This window comes from Peromyscus maniculatus, chromosome 22, assembly GCF_049852395.1.
Source record: "Peromyscus maniculatus bairdii isolate BWxNUB_F1_BW_parent chromosome 22, HU_Pman_BW_mat_3.1, whole genome shotgun sequence".
Taxonomy (NCBI): Eukaryota; Metazoa; Chordata; class Mammalia; order Rodentia; family Cricetidae; genus Peromyscus; species Peromyscus maniculatus.
The window spans coordinates 2,670,446-2,694,687 of NC_134873.1; the positions used below are offsets into that span (position 1 = coordinate 2,670,446).

Below are 24,242 nucleotides of genomic sequence, written 5' to 3' on the forward strand. Positions count from 1 at the left end.
ACGGCACTGAACACAGATGGAGGCAGGTTCACCAGCCCAGCCTTCAGGAGGCTGAGGCAGGAGGATTGCTGTGAGTTCCAGGCCAGACTGGGTTACAGGGCCTCAGGCCAGTCTGTTCATGAGCCCATCCCTCCCCCAGTGGCACACGCGTGTGGCTGCGGGTGTGCTCACCCACGTGCAGCCACGTGGAGGCCGGGCAGCACAGGACACACAGTGTTCTCCTCTGCTGTGTCGCCCTGGGCAGGGGTGTCTGGGCGACCCGGGTCGGCTAGGCTGTCACTCAGTGCCATATGTGGGTGCTGGATTTGAACTCAGGTCCCCAAGTTTGCATGGCTCTCACTGGCTGAGCCCTCCTCAGCCCCTGGGACCCTTGCTTGATGATAATTTACCGAGTGAGGACCCCTGACCCGTGAACCCCAAACAGAGCAGAGCAGGGGGTGGGGTGGGGTGGGGAGGGGCTCAGTGGTACCTGAGGGGGCCAGAAATCAGAGTCAGGATCCCGGGAGCTGGACTTACAGGCTTGTAACCATGAGGGTGCTAGAATCGAACCTGGGTCCTCTGCAGGAGCAGCCAGTGCTCTAACCGCTGAGCCATCTCTCTACCCCACTCCCCATTTTGTTTTTATTTGTCATGTTGCCCAGGAGGACTTCAAAGTACCAGGCCTCCTGTGCCTGTATCTGGAGTGGTGACCACCATCTGCCCCTGTGGGAGAGAGGGGTAATACCACTGCGGCTCAGCGGTTAGCGCACCGGCTTCTCTTCCCGCCGATCCGGTTAAGTTCCCAGCACCCACACGGGGCTCACAACCGCCTGTGACTCCAGATCTGGGGGCCCGACGCCCTCACACAAACATGAATGTACGCAAAACAGCATTGCACATAAAATAAAAATAAATTAAGAAAAGGTGCCGGGCGGTGGCGAGCGCCTTTAGGGAGGCAGAGGCAGGCGGACTCTGTGAGTTCCAGGCCAGCCTGGTCCACAGAGCGAGTTCCAGGACAGCCAGGGCTACACAGAGACCCTGTCTGGTCGGGGGTGAGGGGAGAACGTGAAAGAAAAGGGAGCCGTGTACACACACAAAAATAAAAGTGGCCGGCGGTGGTGGTGGCACACGCCTTTAATCCCAGCACTCGGGAGGCAGAGCCAGGCGGATATCTGCGAGTTCGAGGCCAGCCTGGTCTACAAAGCAAGTTCCAGGAAAGGCGCAAAGCTACACAGAGAAACCCTGTCTCGAAAAATAAATAAATAAATAAATAAAATAAAAGTGACCGGGTTGATGGCGCAGGCCTGTCACCCACCCGGCATTCGGGATGCTCAGGCTGAGCCGCTGCACCTGGGAGCTGCAAGGCGAACTTTGAACTCCTTGGGCCACCGGGAGCCCCTTGTCCAGGCAGTGAACACCTGGGGTGGGGACAGGGCCCGACTGAGTTTCGGGGAGTGATCTCCCCACACCCCCAACCGGCTAGTTAAGGGGACTTTGACCCTCCCCTGCCCCTTATCTCAAGGCTGAGATCAGTCTCTGGACTCGGGGACAGCCCCGGGGCAGGGCCCCCCTCCTGCAGGCGACCTCACACCCCAGACAGCGCCTGGCTTTCAAGTTTCTTTTACTAACATCGCAAACGTACTGATTGAGTGCTGACTGTGTACTCGTGTCCTTCTGGAAGGAGGAAAACACTTCCCGGGTCTGTGAGTTAGTCCACGCACAGGGGACTGGCTCCACTTGGTATACAGTAGGTGCTGTACCGATGTCTGGTATACAACAGACACGGCATCCATGCTTGGCATACGTTGAATATTGGAAAACACTCAGCTCAGGTGCTGTCTTGAAAGGGGCCGTTTTATATGTAGTACGCGCTCCCTTCGTGCCCGGCTGGTAGACAGTAGGTGTGACATTAATGCCTCAGTTACAGCAGGCTCTGCCGCAGCAGCAGCGCATACTCTACAGGAAGCACTCCGTTCACACTTGTGACCTGTCTGACACTCAGCGGCTGCTGCAGGAATGCACTGCATACAGCAGGGCGTGCGTTTCTGACCCGCACACAGCAGGCCTGCTCGAGAAGGGGCGGGCGAGCCAGGCCACGGCGTCTCCGCGCATCTGCAGACGGTGACGGCCGCGGAGGGCGCTCAGGCCAGGTACGAACCGCGGCCTCTCTTCCCGGCCTCGCGCTCGGGGGAGGAGCCCAGCCCAGCCGAGACGCGGCTCCCCGGAGCCGAGAGGAGCCGAACGCAGCCGAGCCGCGCCTCCCCGGGGCCGAGAGGAGCCGAGCCCAGCCGAGACGCGGCTCCCCGGGGCCGAGAGGAGCCGAACGCAGCCGAGACGCGGCTCCCCGGAGCCGAGAGGAGCCGAGCACAGCCGAGCCGCGCCTCCCCGGGCCGAGTGCAGCCGAGCGGAGCCGAGTGTGGCCGAGCGGAGCCGTTCTGGAGGAACCGAGCTCCGACGGGCGAGTCTTCCCCATTCCCACAATCCTCGGCGCCCGCGCCCAGCTGCGGGACCGCTCGACCCCTTCCCACGTCGGCGCAACCTCACGCGCGCCTGCGCGGCGCCCCCCCAGGCCCCGCCCCCGGCCGGTGAGGCCCCGCCCCCGGCCGGTCCTCAAACCCGGTCCCTGCGGCGCGCGCGCAGCCGTGCGGCCCCTCCCATTGGCCGCGCCGCCTGCCCGTCGCGGGGCCCGTGGCAGCGCTTCAGGTCGTCGGGCGCCGGCGCTCGGTGGCGGCGGCTGCGGGTTGGCGGCGGCGGTGGCGGCTGCGCTGCGCGGCGCGGGCGGCGGACGCGTCTCTGGGGCCGGGCCGGGCCTTGGGGGACCGGGGCGAGCCAGGGTCGGGCCGGCGGCGGCCGGGGGACCGCGACGATGACTCTGGAGTCCATGATGGCGTGTTGCCTGAGCGACGAGGTGAAGGAGTCGAAGCGCATCAACGCGGAGATCGAGAAGCAACTGCGGCGGGACAAGCGCGACGCCCGGCGCGAGCTCAAGCTGCTGCTGCTCGGTGAGCCGCGTCCCCGGGCCGTGGGACCTCTGTCACGGGGGGCCGGGTGGGCGGCCGGGCATCCGGGCCCTGCCCGGGGGGTCCCCGCGCGCGCAGGGCGCCCGCGCCCCGCCGGGGGTCCCCGGCCTCGGTCCACAGCCCCGCGCGGGCCCCCCTCCCCCAGCCCGCTGCCCACGGCCGGCCGGGCCACCCCGGGTGTCCCCGGAGCAACTGGTCAGCGCTGCCCCGCAGCAGTCAGCCCTTCCGGGATCGCTGCACCCTGAGCTGGGCAGGTGGCCTGGGCCTGCAGCGGCCAGCCTCCGCCGCCGTGCAGTCCCCGGGGCTCGGCCTGGGCGACCCTTTGTGGCCAGCCTGCCTGTTGCCCAGGCCTCAGATTCCTTCGGGGTCAGCCTCCTGCCTCGGATCTCCGAGGCCAGTTTCTGCATCTCCTGGCCACGTCGGGCCCCCATCACACTTGGGGACGTGCTTTCTGACTCAGAATTCTTGCACGAAGCTGGCCCCTGGCCCTGCCGCGCCTGTCTCCCTCTCCCCACGGAACCTCAGGTTGCGACCCGTGAGCTGCCCTGCCCCCATGACACCCCTTGGGCTTCCAGATTCCCCAGGATAGTCCCCACCTGGTTGCACCCTCTTCTCTGCCCCCAAGGACTCTGCCCCCAAAAGGTCCTGCTTTGCCCCAGGCTGGTTCCTTTCATGGTTACTCGCCTGCCTCCCTCCCTGCTCTGTAGATCTCTGAATTCCTCCACATTGGAGCGGGGTGCGGGAGAGTGGGTGGCTTTTCTTCTTTGGGCTTCTGTCACACCCGAGCCCGGTGGGTTGTCACAACAGTCAGCCTCGCAGCCTCCCTGCCCCGGCCCCGTCTTTCTGGGGTCCGGTCCTCTCCTCATCCGACCCACCCCCGGGAAGTTCAGCCGGCGTCTCCCGCTCACTGGGGTTCTGACTCCTCAAGGCCCACCTGTTGCTGGGAGCCAGGGAGCCTAGGTCCAGCTGTCTTCTTGTTATCACCCCAAATAAGGGCCCGAAGTGAGGGCAGGGTGGCCTGGGCCCTGAGGGGGTTTACAAAACACAGGCTGGGGAGCCCTGCCTGCCCCCTCCCAGCTCCGGGGTGAGCTGCAGTCCTGGAACGGAGGCCCGGGGCAAAAGGCAGCCTTGGAGGACCCGAGGAAGGGACCGTCCGGAGCCTTTGAATAGGAGGTGTGTGCGCGTGGGGGGGGGGGGTGCGGTGGTGCTGGCATGGGAGAGGACAGGTGGGGGATCACTGTCTCCTGTTGCCTGGTTCTCAGGGTAGAGGACCTCAGTCACTTCCCCGCAACACGCCGGAATTCCCTCAAAGCTGCCTTCCAGAAAGGGAGGGGCAAGGAGAGGACAGAGCAGCCCAGGGCGAACCGCAGTGGCCCCAGGGTAGCCATTGGGGGTCACCGTGCGGCCCTAGTTAACCTCTGCAGAGGGTCAGCAGCTTTCTCTTGGGGACAGTGGTGAGCAGCCGATAAGGGTGGCATCAGGTGACTGAGGCCAGGGGTGTGTCATCCCAGCTCTGTCCCTTCCCCAGCGCTGGCCTTGAAGTCCCCTTGGATTCAGGGTTCAGGGGGTGCCCCCTGGCCCCTCTGTGCTGTGGCCTGGCTGAACTGGCCGGCCGCTGAGGGGCTTCGTGTTGACCTGCACACAGTACCATGCTTCCGTCCCGTGAGCTTTTATTCCTGGTGCCCCCTGTGCCCCCAGGGCACCAATCTGCAGCCACACCCTCTCCACAGAAGGGTCCCGTGCCTCTCGTGGGGTCTGGGGCTGGTGCACAGGAACAGAAGTCTAAGGGAGACTTTGTTGTTGGGTACAACAGGCGTGAGCATTGGGCACTGCTCAGGGCCATGCTGGGAGGGCTTCCCGGAGGAGGCGACCATGACCTTGGCTCTGGGGCGCTGGAGAGGTCCATGGCGCTCAGAAAAGGGACCGTCCTGGCAGCCTTTGGTCCCAGCCATTGGAGGGGTTCCTGTGACCAGTGAGGGAGAGTCTGCCTGTGGGACCCACTACGCCCTCTGTCCTGCTGATACACTGTCCCTCATTTCATAGCAGCCGTCTGGAGGGTGGGGACCCTGGGGTCCTACACCAGTCAGGGTCTGCCTGGGGTGGACGCAGGCCAGGGATTACTGTGCTAGAACCCTGACCTCTGGAGCAGGCAGGGTCCCGGTATCCTGAGCAGTCCCTTTGGGAAGAGCCACCTCTGCAGGATTCTGGCCTCTTCCCCAGGCTTGAGGCCACTGCCCGCACACTGGTCCGCACCTGTGGGGAGTGGTCGGAGAATGGGTTTGTCAAACACTGGTGTGTCCCGTCCCATCCTGCCAGTCCCCATGTGGCCTAGGGAGATTGTTCAGCCAGGCAGAGAGGTGACCGCCCCATGTGCCGGCTCGTTCTCAGGGTGGGCGTCCTGGGCACTGCAGGGTAGTGAGATGCATCCCTAGACATCACTCAGTGTCCCCAGGCTTAGATCCCTTACCCACCCCCACCCCCCAGTCACGCATGGTGGTGTCTGGTGTAAAGTAAGAACTTGCAAAACTGACTGGCGACCAGAGCGAGTTCTCAGAACTGAAGCCATGGGACTGACTGTGCACACCTTCCCCTTGCGGGGTGACACACTCCTGGCTTGTCTTGTGACACTCTGGGTAGTTGTGGTGGTGACCAGTGATGCGCATGGCACTAGTGGAGAGAACTGCCTTCTAGTGGGCAGTTCATCCACTGGTGTTGCCGCGGTCCTCAGACTCTGCAGACTCTGCCGTGGGACCTCTGCCTCCTGGGTGGCTCCAGGCTGGGGCAGAGCGGTGCTGCCACTGGGGAGCCAGCCACCCAGAGCTCTCGCTTGGAAATCCCTGTCCCCGAGGCTCTGCAGGGCTGGGCCCAGCTTTCTAAATAAAGCAGGCGGTTGGCTCCCAGCTTCCTGTCCCGAGCCGCGGGCTGGGCGGCCAAAGGCCGGGGATCCGGCGGGGGTGGCCCAAGGGCTGGGCTGGCCTCCTGCCCTGGGAAGGAGGCCTCAGCGGCTCCCTACTTGCTCCTGTCCCAAGACCCTGGTGTCTTCAGGCTACTCCCCAGAAGGCCAGGGATGTGCCGGCCCTCCCCACTGGGGTCCTTGAACTGATTCCCAGCAAGGCATATTTCATCCCCTGCACCACACAGACCAGGTGTGGGAGCACAGGCCTGGAGGGTGAAGGCGGGATCAGGAAGGGATTCAGGGTCATCTCAGGCTACATAGGGAGTTCGAGGCTAGCCTGGGCTGTTTGAGATCCTGTCTCCAAAAGAGGGGACAGGTTATATCTAAGGATTTGGGGTACCTACCAGCATAGTGGTGTCCCCACTTTGTGATGAGACCTATCCTGAGCCAAAGGTGACTGGGGCAGTGGTAGCCAGCCCAGCCCCATGCCAGCAGTTCCCTAAGACTCTGCCGCCTGGGAGCGTGGTGGATGCAGACAGGGGTAGCTCAGCCCTGGCCGCCTGTGCACTCTTCACCCGTGACGGGGTGCCTTCAGGGGACCCTTGATGTCCCCAGGATAAGCCATCCAGGGTATCGCTGGAGGGGCAGCAGGCTGGGGTGTGTGCTGCAGCACTGGGCTGGTGGGTTCCGCAGTAGTTGGCCCCCCGTGATTGCCAAGGCTCAGAGACGGGCTGAGGGGTCTGCAGGAGCAGGCCTGTGTCTACAGGGTGGGGCTTCACGCTTCAGCATCCTTGCTGCCCAGTGTAGCTGTGTGTGCACAGGTCTGTGCCTCAGTTTCCCCAGGGCTAGGTGGGTTGAGAGCTGGCGGGTGCCTGCATCCAGCCATTGCTGACCACAGCCATCTGTCACCGTTGGGACTTTTATTTGCCATTCCCTTGGTGCCTGCGTCACCACACACGGGCCTGTCTGTTCTGGTCGTTGCCGGTGCGGCATCCCGGTCCCTGCGGGGCACTGTCCTCCTCGTGCTCCGGGATGGGGTGGAGGACCAGTGCTCTGTCCAGGTCACCACTGTTTCCATGCTCTGTGTCCCCTGCTTCACACATGGCACCCACACCCGCGGACTGTGTTATTCCTACGGAGTGGACCCCTGGCCAGTGGGATCAGCTGCTCAGGGTGTGTAGGGGACACCCTGGACGGTCCCCTCGCAGGCCCTTCAAGCTGCCCTGTGGGGGTGCTTTGGTTGAGATCACGAGTAGTTCTTTGGGTATCAGGCCTCGGTTTCCTCATCTGTCAAGTGGGAGCATTGTCCCTGCGTGGTAGGAAGTACTGTGGTGTTCAGTGTGAGGCAGTGTGGCGATTACTGTGGTGTCCCCCTGCACACTTGTATGTCCCTGGGGACGGCCTGGGGACCAGGTGCGCCCACAGCAGTGCCCCCGGATCTGTGGCGCGCAGGACGCCAATCTGCCAGGTGCCAGGGTTTCGTCTGCATTACGGACGCCCAGGCTGGTGAGGTGCTGGCATCCCCAGACCCCACCTGTGCAGGGGGCTGAGCACACTGGCTTCACAAGGTCTGAGGTGGCTCTGTGACAGGATGTGGTCACTCTGGGGAACACGGTGCTGTTGCGTCATGGCCATCCTCAGGGGCTCCACATGGTCAGTGGGCCCCTGCCTTGGGCCCGCCAAGGTCCCAGTTGAGCGTGGGTCTGTCCACATTTGACAGCTGAGCCCATGCCATGGCAGTGTCACCGTGGCTGATGGGGACAGCCCTTGTCACGGCTGTCACTGAGCACAGCCCTGTGATGAGGAACTGCACCGCCTAGGAGCAGGGATGAGGGCCAGGGTCTGGGCTTCCTGATGTGCCCCCTCCCACCAAGTCACCTTGTCCCTTATGTGACAGCTGGGCAGCCCAGCTCTGTCCCACCCCAGAGTGTTGCGATCTGAGCCCACAGGGTGGACACAGGGTCACTGGCTTGGCACTGTTTGGAGACAGGAGCCCGAGAGGCATCATTAGGTGTTGCGGGGAAGCCCCGAGGGACGGAGACCCAGCCCTGTGTGCTCTCCTGTGTGTCTCGCCCACAGGGATGGGCTTCTGTTTTCTGCCTCATAGCCCAGGCTGGCCTCATGCTCACTATGAGCCCAGGCTGGCCACATGCTCATTATGTAGCTGATGGTGACCTTGAATTTCTGATCCTCCTGCCTCCGCCTAGGAGGAGCGAATGAATGCTGGTGAGCCTGGTTTATAGGGTGCTGGGGATGGAACCCGGGGCCTCATGGGTGCCCAGCAGGTGCTCCACCACTCAGCTGCAGCCACAGCCCTGATTTTTCTTGAGCCCTGGGCTCATTATGTAGCCCAGGCTGGTTTCACATTTCCAACCCACAATGCAGGTTTACAGTCCATGCATTCCCTCCAGAGGTGCAAAGCTGGGAGGCCCCACCTTCAGCTCCCTGGGTGTGGCACACACCTTTAATCCCAGCGCTGGAGAGGCAGGTAGAGCTGTGAGTTCTGGGCCAGCCTGGGCTACATAGTGAGATCCTGTCTTAAAAAAAAAAAAAAAAAAAAAAAAAACAATTGAAGAAAACCTTCCGACACGTGATCAAGACAACTGCTGTCAGCAGGTATCAGCTGCAGGGCTACCAGGCCTCGTGCTGGTGCCTGGGGACATGTGTAGGCAGGACAGGGTCACACCAGGCTTCTGTGGCTCTGTGGAGTTTCATAAAGGCTTGTAGAGGCCCAGCACAGGGCACGGGCCCAAGAGTGGCTTCCCCGATGGTTGGGGGTGCTCAGTGGGGTGCAGAAGGTTCATCTGGGCTGCCGTGCGGTAGACGGCATGAGCCCTCACTGTCAACCGCTGGAGTGGCCTATGGCCCTCTGAGGCCATCAGTGCCCACACCTTGGGGCCCCTGGGAGACTTTGCCACCAGCCTGGAGATAAGATCACAGCAGCAAGTCCAGAGGCTGGCGCACGTGGCCGAGACCGTCGGTGGTAGGCGTCACCCTTACAGCTGTGATTTTTCACTACCCTGGGCACTGTCATGAGACAGGGATGGGAACCGAGCTTAAAGCCAAGAACACTGATGTGTCCAAGCCTGTCACGTAGTGACTGTGACATCAGGCACCGAAGGTTCTGTGACGCGGTTCCCTCAAGTGGGTCCCAGTGATAGGTCCGGTGCTGAGGTGTGGTGGGGTGGGAGCCTGGCGCTGCTGTAGCTTGAGCTCCACGTCAGCTGGGAATTGCACTTCCTCACCTGACTCCAGGTTGGGTGACCTGTGTTACCGAGGGTCTCCGTGGGGAGGTGACAGACTTGCTAGTGTACAAACGTGGCTCCGTGTGTTCCAGCGTCACCAAGCATATGAGGGCAGTCCTGCCTCTCTTTCCCACTTCACAGTCTCTGGTGCCAGGCCCCATCTGGCAATCTCTGTGAGGTAGCTCTGACTCCCACGTCCGAGATACTGAGACACCGAGTCCATATATGAACACTGGGCCAGGGAAATGGGTACCACAAGCCAGTGTCTGCCTGCCTCCAACCCCATTCTCCCACTCAGGTACCCATCCACCCACCCAACAATCCATCCATCCATCCATCCATCCATCCATGCATCCATCCATCCATACACCCACGATCCATCCATCTATCCATGAATCCACCCACCCATCCACCCACCCACCCATCCACCCACCCAACTAGCCACCCATCCATCTACCCATCCATCCATCCATCCATCCATCCATCCATCCATCCATCCATCCATCCATCCATCCATCCACCCACCTATCCATCCAGCCACCTACTCATTTATTTATCCATCCATCCACCCATCCATCCATCCACCCATCCATCCATCCACCCATCCATTCACCCACCCACCCATCCACCCACCTATCCATCCATCCATTCACCCACCCATACACCCACCTCTCCATCCATTCATTCACCCACCCATCCACCCACCTATCCATCCATCCAGCCACCCACCCACCCTTCATCCAACCATCTGTCTGTCCACCCCTCTTTTCCAGCATCTTCTCCCTCCTCTTGCCTTCTCCCCAGGGTGGAGGCTCTGTCTCTCACTCTCCTCTCTCCCCACGTGGGGAGGTCTCAGTGGCTTGTTTGAGGTCTGGCTTGTGGCAGCCTCTCTTGGCCTCTGCTGTGATCATGCTGTGTGATCTGCCAGCTCCAGTCCTTGTCCTGCCCTGTGGTACCCCTGATCTTCAGGTGGATATGGCAGACCTGGTGTCCCCAGGTGGATGAAAACCTGCAGGAGGATCCCTGGGGACTCTCAATATCAAGGCACCCCAGCTCCGAGCCTGCTGAGGATCACAGCATACATGGATTCGATGACTTTTTCCTGGTGTGTTTAGGTCATGTGTGTAAAGTGCTGCTGTGTGTGGGCTGAGGTTTGAAGCAGAGATAAGTGATGTCAGAACCCCCAGGGACACCATGTCAAGCATCCTCAGGAAAGGCGCCAGCCGGCCATTCCCCAGCCCTTGCTCTGTGATCCATTGGTACCCCAGGTCTCCTCACATCTCCTCACACAGTCCACAGGTGAACCTGACTCTGCCCTAGGCAGGTAAGGCATGAGGTGCTTATGGGGAGAGCTAGCTGACTCAGTCAGGGGGAGGGCACCAGCCCCCAGGGATCCTCAGTGCCACCCCTGTCCCTGATCATGGACACTGGGTATTGTATGTGGTCCCAGGTATGACTTGGGTGGTACATGGGGGATCCTGAGCCTGTACCCGGCCCGTGGGTGCTGCCTGACAGGAGGATGTGACATTGGTGAAGTCAGCTCCCAGAGACACGCCACTGGTGAAGCCACGCAGTGGAGTGGCCCAGCCTGGTTACCGGGGCCAGCCACCCCCTTGGCCTTGGCACATGCTGTCTGGTTGTAGCCAAGTGCCACAGGGTGAGCTAAAGCCTGGACCCAGCCAGGCCTAGAGTGGTGTCCAGCAGCCTGAGCTCCTGCTGGCCTTGGGTTCCTGTGGTGGCCTTTGGTCTGGACCCATGGTTACAGAGGCCCTCTCCACCCAGTGTGGTGGCTTGTCATCTTTTGGCAGCTGCCTGCTTGTGTCCTGGGGCAGTGTGTGAGGCCGAGCTCAGTGGGCCCAGGGCTGGACACTGGGACCTGCTGGTTGCTGGCGAGGGCACACTGATGCCCATGTGTCTCTGCATGCATGAGTCAGTCATGTGAGCAGAGGAAGTTTTCGTCATTTTTTCACATGAGTGCAGTGCCTGTGGTGGCCACAAGAGGGAGACAGATCCCCTGGAGCTGGAGTTAGAGCTCCCTTATGTGGGTGCTGGTGGCCCAACCCAGGTCCTCTGAAAGAGCAGCCAGCTGTCTCTGGAGCCTTGGGTCTTAATATTTAAAATCTGCAACTCCAGAAGGGGCAGAAGCTCTGAGGGGTTCCATATATGGGGGCATTCTGTCTTCCACAGGGTACCTCACAGCACTGTACCTCTGTCCCTCTGTTAAAGACCCTGTCACTGGCTCGGTTTTTGGTAGGGGCTCCACGCGGCTGGGCTAGCATGGACTGCCACTTTCCCTGCCCAAGAGCGGGCGTTCACATGTCTACATGTGTACCTGTGACAAGCCTGGGCACGTGTGCGGGTGTATGCATGGACATGGGGACATGGGGTGCTCACTCTGTCTCTGGAAAGCCCTGCTGGAACTGAGGCCCTGAAGTCACTTTTTTTTTTTTTTGGTAGACCAGGCTGGCCTCAAACTCAAAGATTTTCCTGCCTTTGCCTCCTGAATGCTGGGATTAAAGGTGTGCGCCACCGCCTCCCAGGTCCCTGATGTCAACTTGTGGTCCTTTAATTAAACTGAATGTAGTAGAGTGTCTGTGCCACCTGGGTGTGGGTGGCCTGCAGTCTCTTGCCCACCATGTCCACCATTCACTGTCATCCATCATCAGTAGGACAGGACCTTTCTGTTGGGGTGTGGGCCCCAGGCTACTCCCGCATGGGGTGTGGACTCTGTGCACACCTGCTGATGTACTTACCCTGAGCCTACAGCCTGATTCTCACCCTTCCTGATGCGTGACCCTTTAACCCAGGTCCTCCTGCTGTGCTGACCCCACCCTAAAATTACAAAGTAGCTACTTCATAACCGTAATTGTGCCGCTGTGCATCATAATGTGAGTATCTGTGTTTTCCGATGGTGTTAGGCTTTCTGATGTGAAAGGTCATTTGACCTGCAAAGGGGTCACAACCCACAGGTTGAGAACCACTGGGCTACAGGTTTGCAGTAGTTTTTGTGTGTATTTATTCAGTGTTGGGGATGAAACTCAGGACCTCACTCAGGCCAGCTCCAACACCAGCCCCTCACTGGGGGATTCTGGGCGGGGCTCCACCCTGACCACGCCCCCAGCCCCTCACTGGGGATTCTAGGCGGGGCTCCACCCTGACCACGCTCCTAGCCCCTCACTGGGGGATTCTAGGCGGGGCTCCACCCTGACCACGCCCCCAGCCCCTCACTGGGGATTCTAGGCGGGGCTCCACCCTGACCACGCCCCCAGCCCCTCACTGGGGGTTCTGGGCGGGGCTCCACCCTGACCACGCCCCCAGCCCCTCACTGGGGGATTCTAGGCGGGGCTCCACCCTGACCACGCCCCCAGCCCCTCACTGGGGATTCTAGGCGGGGCTCTGTCTGTGAGGTGCAGCTCTACACCTATTTTTTTATTTTTATTTTTTTGAATTCTTTTTTTATTTTTTTTATTTTATTTTACAATACCATTCAGTTCTACATATCAGCCACGGGTTCCCCTATTCTCCCCCCTCCCACTCCCTCCCCTTACCCCCAGCTCACCGCCCATTCCCACCTCCTCCAGGGCAAATCCTCCCCCAGGACTGCGATCAACCTGATAGACTCAGTCCAGGCAGGTCCAGTCCCCTCCTCCCAGACTGAGCCAAGTGTTCCTGCATAAGCTCCAGGTTTCAAACAGCCAACACATGCAATGAGCACAGGACTTGGTCCCACTGCCTAATTGCCTCCCAAACTGATAAAGCCAATCCACTGTCTCACCTATTCAGAGGGCCTGATCCAGATGGGGGCCCCTCAACCTTTGGTTCATAGTTCATGTGTTTCCATTCATTTGGCTATTTTTTTCAATAATTGAGTAAAACCGAAATTTATTATAAGCCACAGTCGTCCTACGGACCTCCATGCTATATATATAGCCTCCATGGTTCTATGGGTTGTGGTCTGATTGTTCTTTATTTTATATCTAGAATCCACTTATGAGTGAGTACATACCATGACTGTCTTTCTGGGTTTGGGTTACCTCACTCAGGATGATTTTTTCTAGTTCCATCCATTTACCTGCAAATTTCATGCTTTCATTGTTTTTCTCTGCTGAGTAGTACTCCATTGTGTATATGTACCACATTTTTTCCATCCATTCTTCTGTTGATGGGCATCTAGGTTGTTTCCAGGTTCTGGCTATTACAAATAGTGCTGCTATGAACATAGCTGAGCATGTATCTTTGTGGTATGAATCAGCATTCCTTGGGTATATGCCCAAGAGTGGGATGGCTGGGTCTTGAGGTAGTTCGATTCCTAATTTTCTGAGAAACTGCCATACTGATTTCCACAGTGGTTGTACAAGTTTACATTCCCACCAACAGTGGAGGAGTGTTCCCTTTCCTCCACATCCTCTCCAACATTGACTGTCATTGGTGTTTTTGATCTTAGCCATTCTAACAGGTGTAAGGTGGTATCTCAGAGTCGTTTTGATTTGCATTTCCCTGATGATTAGGGATGTTGAGCATTTCTTTTAAATGTCTTTCAGCCATTTGTAGTTCTTGTTTTGTGAATTCTCTGTTTAGCTCTTTAGCCCATTTTTTAATTGGACTGTTCAGTATTTTGATGTCTAGTTTCTTGAGTTCTTTATATACTGTGGAGATCAATCCTCTGTCAGATGTGGGGTTGGTGAAGATCTTTTCCCAATCTGTTGGCTGTCTTTTTGTCTTATTGACTGTGTCTTTTGCCCTGCAAAAGCTTCTCAATTTCCAGAGGTCCCATTTATTAATTGTTGTGCTCAGGGTCTGTGCTGTTGGTGTTTTATTTAGGAAAAGGTCTCCGGTGCCAATGCGTTCAAGAGTGCTTCCTACTTTCTTTTCTATTAAGTTTAGTATAACTGGATTTATGTTCAGGTCTTTGATCCACTTGGACTTGAGTTTTGGGCATGGTGACAGATATGGATCTATTTGTAATCTTTTACATGTTGAGATCCAGTTATGCCAGCACCATTTGTTGAAGATATTTTCTTTTTTCCATTGTATAGTTTTGGCTCCTTTGTCAAAAACCAGGTGTTCATATGTGCATGGATTAATGTCAGGGTCTTCAATTCGATTCCATTGGTCCATATGTCGGTTTTTATACCAGTACCAAGCTGTTTTTATTACTATAGCTCTATAGTAGAGTTTGAGGTCAGGGATGGTGATGCCTCCAGAGGTTGCTTCATCGTATAGGATTCTTTTAGCTATCCTGGGTCTTTTGTTTTTCCATATGTGTTTTTCCACCCTGACCACGCCCCCAGCCCCTCACTGGGGATTCTGGGCGGGGCTCCACCCTGACCACGCCCCCACCCCTCACTGGGGATTCTGGGCGGGGCTCCACCCTGACCACGCCCCCACCCCTCACTGGGGATTCTAGGCGGGGCTCTGTGAGGTGCAGCCCTACCCCTATTTTATACTCCTGATTTGCTCCTGGCACGAGTGTGTGCTTTTGTTGCCCTTGTGTCCCCACGGGACATGTGTTTGTGTCCACCTGGAGGTCAGAGGTTGGTGTCGGGGGTCTTCCTCGGTCACTCCTGCGCTTCATTGGTCCAGTCCCACTTGAGCCCAAGCTAGTTTAGCCAGGGATGCCCTGTGAGCCCCAAACACTGAAGTTACAGGTGGACACTCACCCTCGTCTCCTCGGTTTCTCATGGGTTCGGGTTCCTGACGCCGGCCCCATGCTGACGCAGCCTCACTGTACCGCCACAGGCCCCTCTACCGCCACAGCCGCCCCCCCTTTCCTTTCTCGGAACATAAAGTGGAGAAACTGTCGAGGACCACACGCACATGTCAGCCTTGACCTTTGCACGCACGTTCATATGTGTGCTCGCACAGCTGTGCACACAGGTGTGAATGTGTGTAAACATACACGTGCACCACACACCAAAGAGTTGACAATGTCCTCGCCTTTTCAGTGTGTAGACCAGGCTGGCCTGGAGAGTATTGTTGAGTGCTGACCTAACTAACGCCCCGGGTTTGGGGATTTGGGACCCTTTGAGATTTGGAGGAAACACCGAGGGCATGTCTGCAGGCTCTCCCCACCCAGAGGGCTGCCACAGCTCAAGCACAGGTCCCTGACGTTCGGGGCAGCGCACGTGCCAGGGGAGCTGCATGCACAGCGGGTGGCTGTGAGCATGTCCCCAGGCCTCTGCCGAAGCCCAGCGGCCCCTCTGGGGCCAGCCCTGGGTGGGTCCCCTTCAGGTGTACGAGGTGTGGGTAGATTCCATGCAGGGAGCAGGGTTGGGGTGCCCAGTGAGCACCCCCTGTGCTGGCCATATTGGGCCTTGCTCGTGGGTTGCAGGGGGTGAGGGAGGATTAATAACTGATCTGGGGACCTTCTGTTATGGGGGCGGTGGCCTTAGGCCGTGGGGGGCTCAGACACTCAGGGCCCGGGAACACGCTCGTGACACCCCTGCCCGTGGCAGCTGGTGAACCGGCACCCCGTGCTCCTGAGGGAGCACCCTACGTTCTCAGGTGGGAGCCAAGCAGGACCCCTTGGGTAGGCGGGTTGGGAGAACCCCTTGAGGTGGCTGCAGAGGCCCAGCAGTGCCCTGCGGTGGGTGGCCGGGCTCTGGGACACGCGGTGACCAGTGCGGTCTGCAGGTACCGGGGAGAGCGGGAAGAGCACCTTCATCAAGCAGATGCGCATCATTCACGGTGCCGGCTACTCGGAGGAGGACAAGCGCGGCTTCACCAAGCTCGTGTACCAGAACATCTTCACCGCCATGCAGGCCATGGTGCGCGCCATGGAAACGCTCAAGATCCTCTACAAGTATGAGCAGAACAAGGTGAGGGCCGGGGCGGGGCCTAGGAAATGGGGGTTGGTGAGGCTGACGTTCAGCATCACCTGGCCACCTAGAGACCCACACCCACTGTACTTTTTGTTTTGTTTTTGTCTTTCGAGACAGGGTCTCACTGTGTAACCCTGGCTGTCCTGGAACTCACTCTGTGGACCAGGCTGGCCTTGAACTCAGAGACCCGCCTGCCTCTGCCTCCCGAGGGCTGGGGTTAAAGGTGTGCGCCACCACCGCCCAGCTTATTTTTTCTTGAAATTGGGTGGAGCTCAGAGTCTTGGGCCTGTTAGGCCTGAACTCCCACTGCGCCAAGTCCCCGGCTGGTGCTGTAGAGACAGGGTCTTGCTCTGCAGCCCACGCTGCTCTGCAGCTTGCCATCCCCCTGCCTCTGTCTCCTAAGGGCCCAGTATTGTCTGAAGAACCTTGAGTCAGATCATGGGGACCTGCGAGGCGCCTGGTGTCAAGTTAGGGTCCTGCAGTCCTGGGTGTGGGTGTGTGGCTCTCAGCTTGGCTTTGGTGTCTCCCAGCCTCTTGACCATGGTTGTCCAGGAGCCTAGGGTCCCCTTTGAGCCCAGCTCTCGTTGGTGCAGGGAGGCGGTAGGAACTGCAGCCCAGTGCTGTGGATGCGCTCTGCCTTCTGGCCTTTTCCACAAGCAGGCCGATGGGGCAGATTCTGCAAGCTTCCTGCCCTGCATGAGGGTCAGGGCAGTCACTGTCACGGTTGGGGTCCTTCCCACTTAAGGACAGGCAGCTGGGCAGATGTTTCCCTCCGGGTTCAGCGAGGCCCAGGCAGCCCTGCATGGGTAGGGTTCCAGGTGAGCGGTGTAGGGCCACACACCTTGTCAGGCTCCCAGGGGGCCAAGACAGAGGCCACCTTGGGAAGAGCCAGGGCCAGGGCCAGGCCCTCCAGGGCTGGGCTTGTGTGGTCCACTGTTCCTCTTGCCTGGGGATGGGGAAGAGCCGCCTCCTGGTCGCCCTGAGAGAGGAGGGCAGCCCCGGCCTGAAGTCCTCTTTCTGGACTTCAAAGAGCAGGCTCAGGGTTGAGCTGGATTCCTGTGGGTAGAGGCTCGCTCGCCTGGAGGGCGTGAAGCCATGAGTTACACGCACACATACACGCACACACATACACGCACACACGCACATACACACGCACACATACACGCACATGCACACATACACGCACATGCACACATACACGCACACGCACACATACACGCACACACGCACATACACGCACACATACACGCACACGCACACACCCACCAATAACTCAGGCTGTACAGGTCTGACATTTCGAAGCCTGCAGGCTGAGTTCAAGGTCATCCTCAGCTGCATCCTGAGGTCAGCCTGGGCGCCATGAGACCTTGTTTCAGGAAACAGAAGTACAGAAAGGGCAAGGCGGACTGGTCCTCATCTCTCCCACCCTTGTGTGCACCCACACGGTGGAGCGGCTGAGTTTGCGTGGTCAGGAGGCGCGGTTGCGGGCACTGGCCCTGCTGGCTGCCCGGGGTGCTGGGGCGTACATCCTCGTTGCCTCCCGGAGGCCTGGGCCTTGTGAACCCAAGCCGCAGCCCCCCTAACTGCCGTGCCAGCTCCGTGGGCTCCCCGCATGGCCAGGGTCCACCCCCCACAACGGTTCATGGGCCGCCCTCCCTCCCTCCCTCAGGCCAATGCACTCCTGATCCGGGAGGTGGACGTGGAGAAGGTCACGACCTTCGAGCACCAGTATGTGAACGCCATCAAGACGCTGTGGAGCGACCCTGGCGTCCAGGAGTGTTACGATCGCAGGCGGGAGTTCCAGCTCTCTGACTCGGCTAAGTAGTGAGTGCGCTGGCACGCGGCTAACCCAGGGGCCACCGGATAGGGGTGTCTCGTGTGGCCTGTCCACAGCCTCATCACCCACAGGGTTGGCCAGCTTTGCCAGGCATGGCAGCTCTCTGCTCCCCTGTTCAGATCTGGGGACCACACAGGGCAGGGCTGGTCTGACCCCACTGACCCTCCTTGCCCTCCTGCCTCAGAGAGAAAGGGGCGAGACTCAGGCCTCTCCGCTGGTCTGGGAGGCCACCCTCCTTGCAGCCTCTTACCATGTGCCCGGGGCCTGGCTGGGAGAAGGTCAGTCTCGTTCTTTAGGAGGCGTCTGTGGCCACACAGCTGTCACACAGGCGCCCATGTCAGCAGTGAGTGTCACCACGGCTGCTGGAACCCCTGTCTGGCCTGCCATTCAGGCCCACAACCACCCTGGCCCTGGTTGAGCTTTATGGGGCGTCCCCTGTGCTGTGGGCCCCGCTCTCCAGCTGTCCTGAGCAATGGCGCAGAGTCCCTCCCTGGGATCATTTTCTGTTTGGGGCACTTGTGTCCCTAGGCCCAGGGAGGCAGTGTGTTCTCACCAGGACCGGGAGGGCCTAGCAGTGTCCCAGGCCACTCACCCCTCCAGTCCCCAGATCGAGGCACACAGTGCCCAGTCCTTGTCTGGCGTGGGTGTGGGATCTGCACCGTGTCCCAGGTACCCACTGTCCCCAGCGGCTCCTGAGCAGACACCCCTACACTGCAGCTACTTGACGGACGTGGATCGCATCGCCACAGTAGGCTACCTGCCCACCCAACAGGACGTGCTGCGGGTGCGTGTGCCCACAACTGGCATCATCGAGTACCCATTTGACCTGGAGAACATCATTTTCAGGTGATGCTCAGGGTGCCATGGGACCAGGGGCTGCCGGTTGGGACCAGGGGCTGCCGGTTGGGAGGGTGGGGGCATCCTGAGGCCTGGAGCAGCCTGGGCTTTGCGGCCTCCAGTTGGAGAACCTTTTAGGACTTTTAGGTCTCCTCCTTGGGACCCAGTGAACCTGAAGGGCGCAAGGCAAGCATTGATGGTGTGCCATGGGGGTGCCCTCACTCACAGACTCGGGAGGGCCAGGGTCAGAGCAGGGTCGTGATTGAGATCAGGGTGGGTTGGGTGACAGTTGGTGGCTGCTGTCCTCAAGGCCCTTGACCTGCAGACGTGTTGTGCCTCTGCCTCTTCTTTCCCTGTGTGTGCATCTGGGTTTTAACCCGCGTTTTCGTAAGGCCCCTGGTGGCACCGTGATGCTGTGACATCAGAGCAGAGAGCCCTTCCCAGGGTGTGAGCTGACCATGTCCTTGCTTCCTGTCCTTCCTTCCCTGTGGTGGCCCTTCACAGGCACATGCTTCCCCAGCACTGATGAAGCCATATCTCCAGGAGGTCGTCCCCACCAGCCAGGGGTCCATCCTAGGCTGCCACTGCCCATGGTGCACCCTCAGGGACCCACATAGCCAGCAACCTTGAGTCCTGGCCCGGTGTGGCCAGGTGGGCAGCCCTGTGGTTCCCACGCCACCAGCAAGCAAAGTCCACGGGGCAGAGGCTGTCACCCTCCTGCGTTTGGCCAGATGCCACCAACACAAATGGTGGAATTGATGTCTGTCCCCTACCTGTGCAGGTGCTGTGTGAGCTGTGTGGAGGTGGCTCAGGACCAAAGGCCACCAGGTTCTGGGCAAACACTGTCCCATTTCTCCAGGGGACACCTGCCCGGTCATCCTGGGCTCGCAGTCTCCTTTGCCTTTAGGATAGGGATGGGCTGCAGGCAGCGTCCGGGAGCTGAGATGTTGTGTGGTCTCCCTCTAGGATGGTGGACGTGGGCGGGCAGAGGTCAGAGCGCAGGAAGTGGATCCATTGCTTCGAGAACGTGACGTCCATCATGTTCTTGGTGGCCCTAAGCGAGTATGACCAGGTTCTGGTGGAGTCAGACAACGAGGTGACAATGGGGACATGCATGGGGGCCAGGAGGGGGCCAGGCGTGGGCAGCCTGCTCACATGTGTGCGGCCCGCAGAACCGCATGGAGGAGAGCAAGGCGCTGTTCCGCACCATCATCACCTACCCCTGGTTCCAGAACTCGTCCGTCATCCTCTTTCTCAACAAGAAGGACCTGCTGGAAGACAAGATCCTGCACTCACACCTGGTCGACTACTTTCCTGAGTTCGACGGTGAGCCCCACCCCATGTCCCCCACCGTCACCCCGAGACCCGGCGTCACTGTGCTGGGCACCCGGGAGGTCCCTGACCTCGGCCCTCATCCACTCCCCTGCAGGGCCGCAGCGGGATGCGCAGGCCGCACGTGAGTTCATCCTGAAGATGTTTGTGGACCTGAACCCCGACAGCGACAAGATCATCTACTCACACTTTACCTGTGCCACCGACACTGAGAACATCCGCTTTGTGTTTGCCGCCGTGAAAGACACCATCCTGCAGCTGAACCTGAAGGAGTACAACCTGGTGTGACCCGGATGTGGCCGCCGCCAGGGCCGGCTCCCTCTGCATCTGGTCACCCAAACCAAGGGCCTGGGCACACTGGGGCTGGGCTGGGGCGAGTCTCTTCTTCCTCTCACTTCCTGTCCCTGTCACGGTTCCTCAAGGGCAGGGGTAGCCTCTTTCTGGCCTTGACTCCTTGTGGCTTGAGTTGTTTTTTTTTTCTAGGAAAAAAAAAAACAAAAACAAGACAGAGAGAGAGAAAGAAATACACATGATGAGCACCAGTATGCCCTCCTAAGGGAGTTGCCCCCCACCATGGCCACAAGGTGATCAAGGTCAGGGCCATTGCAGTCCAAGCCCATGGTCCCAGGTTCGAGTCTTCCTCCCCCAGGAAGGCTGGAGGCTTGGGGACCATGGACTGTCCCTTTTCTAAGTTATTGATATCCCATGTGCTCTCATGACCCACACCATCCGCTCCCCAGACTTTAAGAAGTGGGGGTGGGCGGTCCCCGTGCCCACCCTGGGAAGTGCCTAACCGTTTTTTGTTTTGTTTTTGTTTTTGAAGAAGAGAGAAATACTCTCCTCCACTCTGTCTTGGCAGGGCAGGTGACACACCGTAGGTCCCCCTCTCTGAGTGACCATCACCCCTGTGTGTCCCCCTGACTCAGACAGGGCCAGGCCTGTGGTGGAGCCTTTGGGGGGCAGAGTCCCTGAGATCCACTCCCCGATGGCCTGGCCAGGAAAGGCCCTGGGGACCCCGAGGGGCTGTGTGGAGCTGGGCAGCTGGAGGCGCCGTCCACGTGGCTCAGCAAGAGCGGGGTGCACGAGGCCTCTTCCAGTATTCTCAGGTCCGTCCCCGACACGAGCAGTGGCCTCGCCCCACGCCTGGTCCCTGGCCCCAGGCACTGCAGCGTGACCGGTGCCTCCCGAGCCCGAGGGCCAGCGTCCGGGAGGTGGTGGCCATGACCAGAGAGGACACAGGCAGCCCCTGCTGCCCATATACACTACAGTGTCTGTCTGTCTGTCTGTCTGTCCGATTTCTTTACTTTTGCACGTGCATTCTGGGCTTGGATGTCCGGCCATGCCTTTGTCCTGCCTGCCATGCTGGACTCCAGGCCCCAGAGTGTCCACTCAGACACACGCCAATCTGGGCAGTTGTCCACACTGCTGTCCCAGGCCGAAGGGAACAAGGGACCAGTGGACATGACAGAGCCCCAGGGGATGGACGGGTGGCTGTGACGAGCACCCACATTCCTGGCCTCCAGCCCATGGATTCCTCACCTTCCCGTGCCGGACTCCTCTCCTGTCTCCAGCCGAGGGTCGGGTCTTGTGCCATCTCAATCACAAAGGGGCTGTATGGATGGCAGGGTCATCCTGGCCACCCAGAGCCAAACAGCCATTGTGGCCACCTACCCTTGGGAGGTCCAGGTCCTCAGAGAGCAGGCATCTGCCGTACGTACAGCAGGAAGAGGACTTGGGACTGTACAGATGTCTGAGGGCTGGGCCACCCCAAGCCGGCAGTGTTAGCCCCTCAGGCAGTGTGCCAAGTGCCAGGCCACGGTGGCCACAGCCAAAGCCCTGGGGCAGTGCCCAGGGTATCCATGCCAGGGCCTGGGGCTGCACCACACAGGTCAGGATGGGGACCCAGCCTCCCCACATCTGACCTGGCCCTCACCAAGGGACAGCCCGACTGCAGGGGACACACTGGCTTCTTTGTGTCTGCCTTGGCGCACTGGGAGTGCCAACCACTTTCCACCGCCCAGCGAGGGAGCCCAGGCCCGGCCCACGGTGGCGTCCAGTGGCCACTGTGCCCCTTGTATATTATCACACAGTCCTGATTTCAACCAACTTCAGCCTATTTAAGAGAACGCTCAAAACACTGTTTTTAACCCTCGTCCTTCGCGAAGCATGTTCCTTGTGTGTGGGGGAGGCTCAGGCACTCAGCCCGGTGCCAGGCTCCTGCAGGCCCTTGGCCAGGAGAGGTGGATGCCAGGGTGCGGGCAGCAGGTCGGGGCCTTGACCCCATAACCCAGAAGAGGGTCTCGCTGAAGCCACCTTTTCATATCTTTCTCTTGAATTCTGTTTTAAATCGGAATAAATTTTGTTCCTAAACGTGTGGCTCCTTCAGGGTTATTGACAGGTGGGGCGGTGGGGGCAGAGCAAGCTCATCTGTGGTGTCGTGAGACATCACCTGGTCACCCGGCGTCTCCCCTCCACCATGAGGTGCATCCTTTCCAGCATACTGCCCTCCTGGAGAGGACTGAGCGGGAATAGAGAAGGGACCTCATGGAAGAGCCACTGCCAGGACCTCACCAGGGAGGTCCGTCGGTCCCCAGCCTCTCCTCTGCTGCAGGGCGTTGGGCCAACGATTCTCTATCCTTGGCCACCATTTTCTTCTTCTTCTTCTTCTTCTTCTTCTTCTTCTTCTTCTTCTTCTTCTTCTTCTTCTTCTTCTTCTTCTTCCTCTTCTTCTCCTCCTCCTCCTCCTCTTCTCCTTCTTCTTCCTCTTCTTCCTCCTCCTCTTCTCCTTCTTCTTCCTCTTCTTCCTCCTCCTCTTCTTCTTCTTCCTCTTCCGATTCTTCTTTCTCCTCCTTCTTTTTTTTGTTTTTTTGTTTTTTTAGTTTTTTTTTTTTTTTTTTTTTTTTTTTTTCCAGACAGGGTTTCTCTGTGTATCCCAGGCTGTCCTGAAACTTGCTCTGTAGACCAGGCTGGCCTCAAACTCAGAGGTCTGCCTGGCTCTGCCTCCTGAGTGCTGGGATTAAAGGCGTGCGCCACCATCACCTGGCCCACCACCATTTCTAAAAAAAAAAAAATGCCTATCTGGAGAGATGGCTGGCTGGGTAGGGTCCTTGCCACCCAAACAGGAGGACCTGAGTTTAGTCCTGTCCTGCTGGGCTGGCCCGGTGGGTGCGTCTGTGCCCCAGCACGGGATCAAGTGGATCCTGGAGCTTGTTGGCAGCCTGTCCATGAGCTGTGTGAAGTTCAGAGTGTCTGTCTAGAAACCACGGCAGAAGCAATCAAGGCCTCCAAAGGCGCGTGGGACACACAAACACTTTTTAAACTGTTCAGTGGCATGAAGCTCATCCCACCTCGGTGCGGCTGTCCCCAGCCCCGGCCTTCAGAACCGCCCAGCCCCTGGACCCATCCTCCGCGCCTCCAGTCTCCCGGGTGTGGCGACACAGGCCCGTATCCTCCAGGACCACCCATGATGGAGCAGGGTTCCGAAGGCCTTTCTCCTTTTTGTAGCTGAGTAGTATTCCTTCCATCCGCGGGTGGATCGTGTCCTGTGTCTCCTCATCCTCCTCATCTGTGTGGTAGCAGGATGGCTTCCAGTTCTTGGCTGCTGTGAATCCGGCTAACAAGCACCTGGATGTGCCCCTGTGTCCTCAGCCTTTGGCTGTCGGTTCCCTGGCTGTTTCCCCGAGGTGGTGTCTGTGCGGTATCACAGCCCTACCAGCTGTGCAAGAAGGTTCCAGGCTCTCCTCACCCATTCAGGCAACCTCAGGGTCCTGCGTGCCCAGCAGGGCAGTTCCAATGATAACACAGCTTCCACTGGAAAGGAAAAAATAAGATGGAGCCAGGTGGGGGGTGAGATGGGCTTCCGATACACCAGTCATTCAGAAAAAAATTTCCTTTTCACTTACTAGAGTGTCTTAGGGTCACTATTGCTGTGATGAAACACCATGACCTAAAGGGAGTCGGGGAGGCAAGGGTTTGTCCGGCTCACACTTCCACATCACTGTTCGTCACTGAAGGAGTCAGGACAGGAACTCAAGCAGGGCAGGACCCCGGAGCAGGAGCTGATGCAGAGGCCATGGAGGGAGCTGCTGACTGCTTGTTCCCATGTCTCAGCCTGCTTTCTTACGGAACCCAGGACCACAGCCCAGGGGTGGCCCCGCCTGGGCCCTCCCCCATTGATCACTGACTGAGAGAAAGCCTTACCGTGGATCTCATGGAGGCGTTTCCTCAGCTGAGGCTCCTTCCTCTGATGCCTCCAGCTTGTGTCAAGGTGACAGG

The 24,242-nt window shown here is 59.0% G+C and overlaps 1 protein-coding gene across 1 annotated transcript; it reads left to right on the forward strand.

The window, feature by feature from the left end:
* The first annotated feature begins 2,642 nt into the window (after positions 1 to 2,642).
* Positions 2,643 to 22,337, forward strand: Gna11 (G protein subunit alpha 11). The gene is made up of 7 exons (XM_076559388.1): positions 2,643 to 2,981; positions 15,774 to 15,958; positions 17,631 to 17,785; positions 18,516 to 18,644; positions 19,602 to 19,731; positions 19,808 to 19,961; positions 20,065 to 22,337. The coding sequence occupies exons 1-7, from the start codon at positions 2,846 to 2,848 to the stop codon at positions 20,253 to 20,255; spliced, it is 1,080 nt and encodes a 359-aa protein (XP_076415503.1). The 5' UTR covers positions 2,643 to 2,845; the 3' UTR covers positions 20,256 to 22,337.
* Positions 22,338 to 24,242: the final 1,905 nt, after the last annotated feature.

Bases quoted from the DNA above. Each gene is read 5' to 3' on its own strand.
- Gna11 (XM_076559388.1), top strand. From the start codon at position 2,846: ATGACTCTGGAGTCCATGATGGCGTGTTGCCTGAGCGACGAGGTGAAG. The intron at 2,982-15,773 runs GTGAGCCGCGTC...TGCGGTCTGCAG, and splicing joins GCTCAAGCTGCTGCTGCTCG to GTACCGGGGAGAGCGGGAAG. The intron at 19,962-20,064 runs GTGAGCCCCACC...ACTCCCCTGCAG, and splicing joins CTACTTTCCTGAGTTCGACG to GGCCGCAGCGGGATGCGCAG.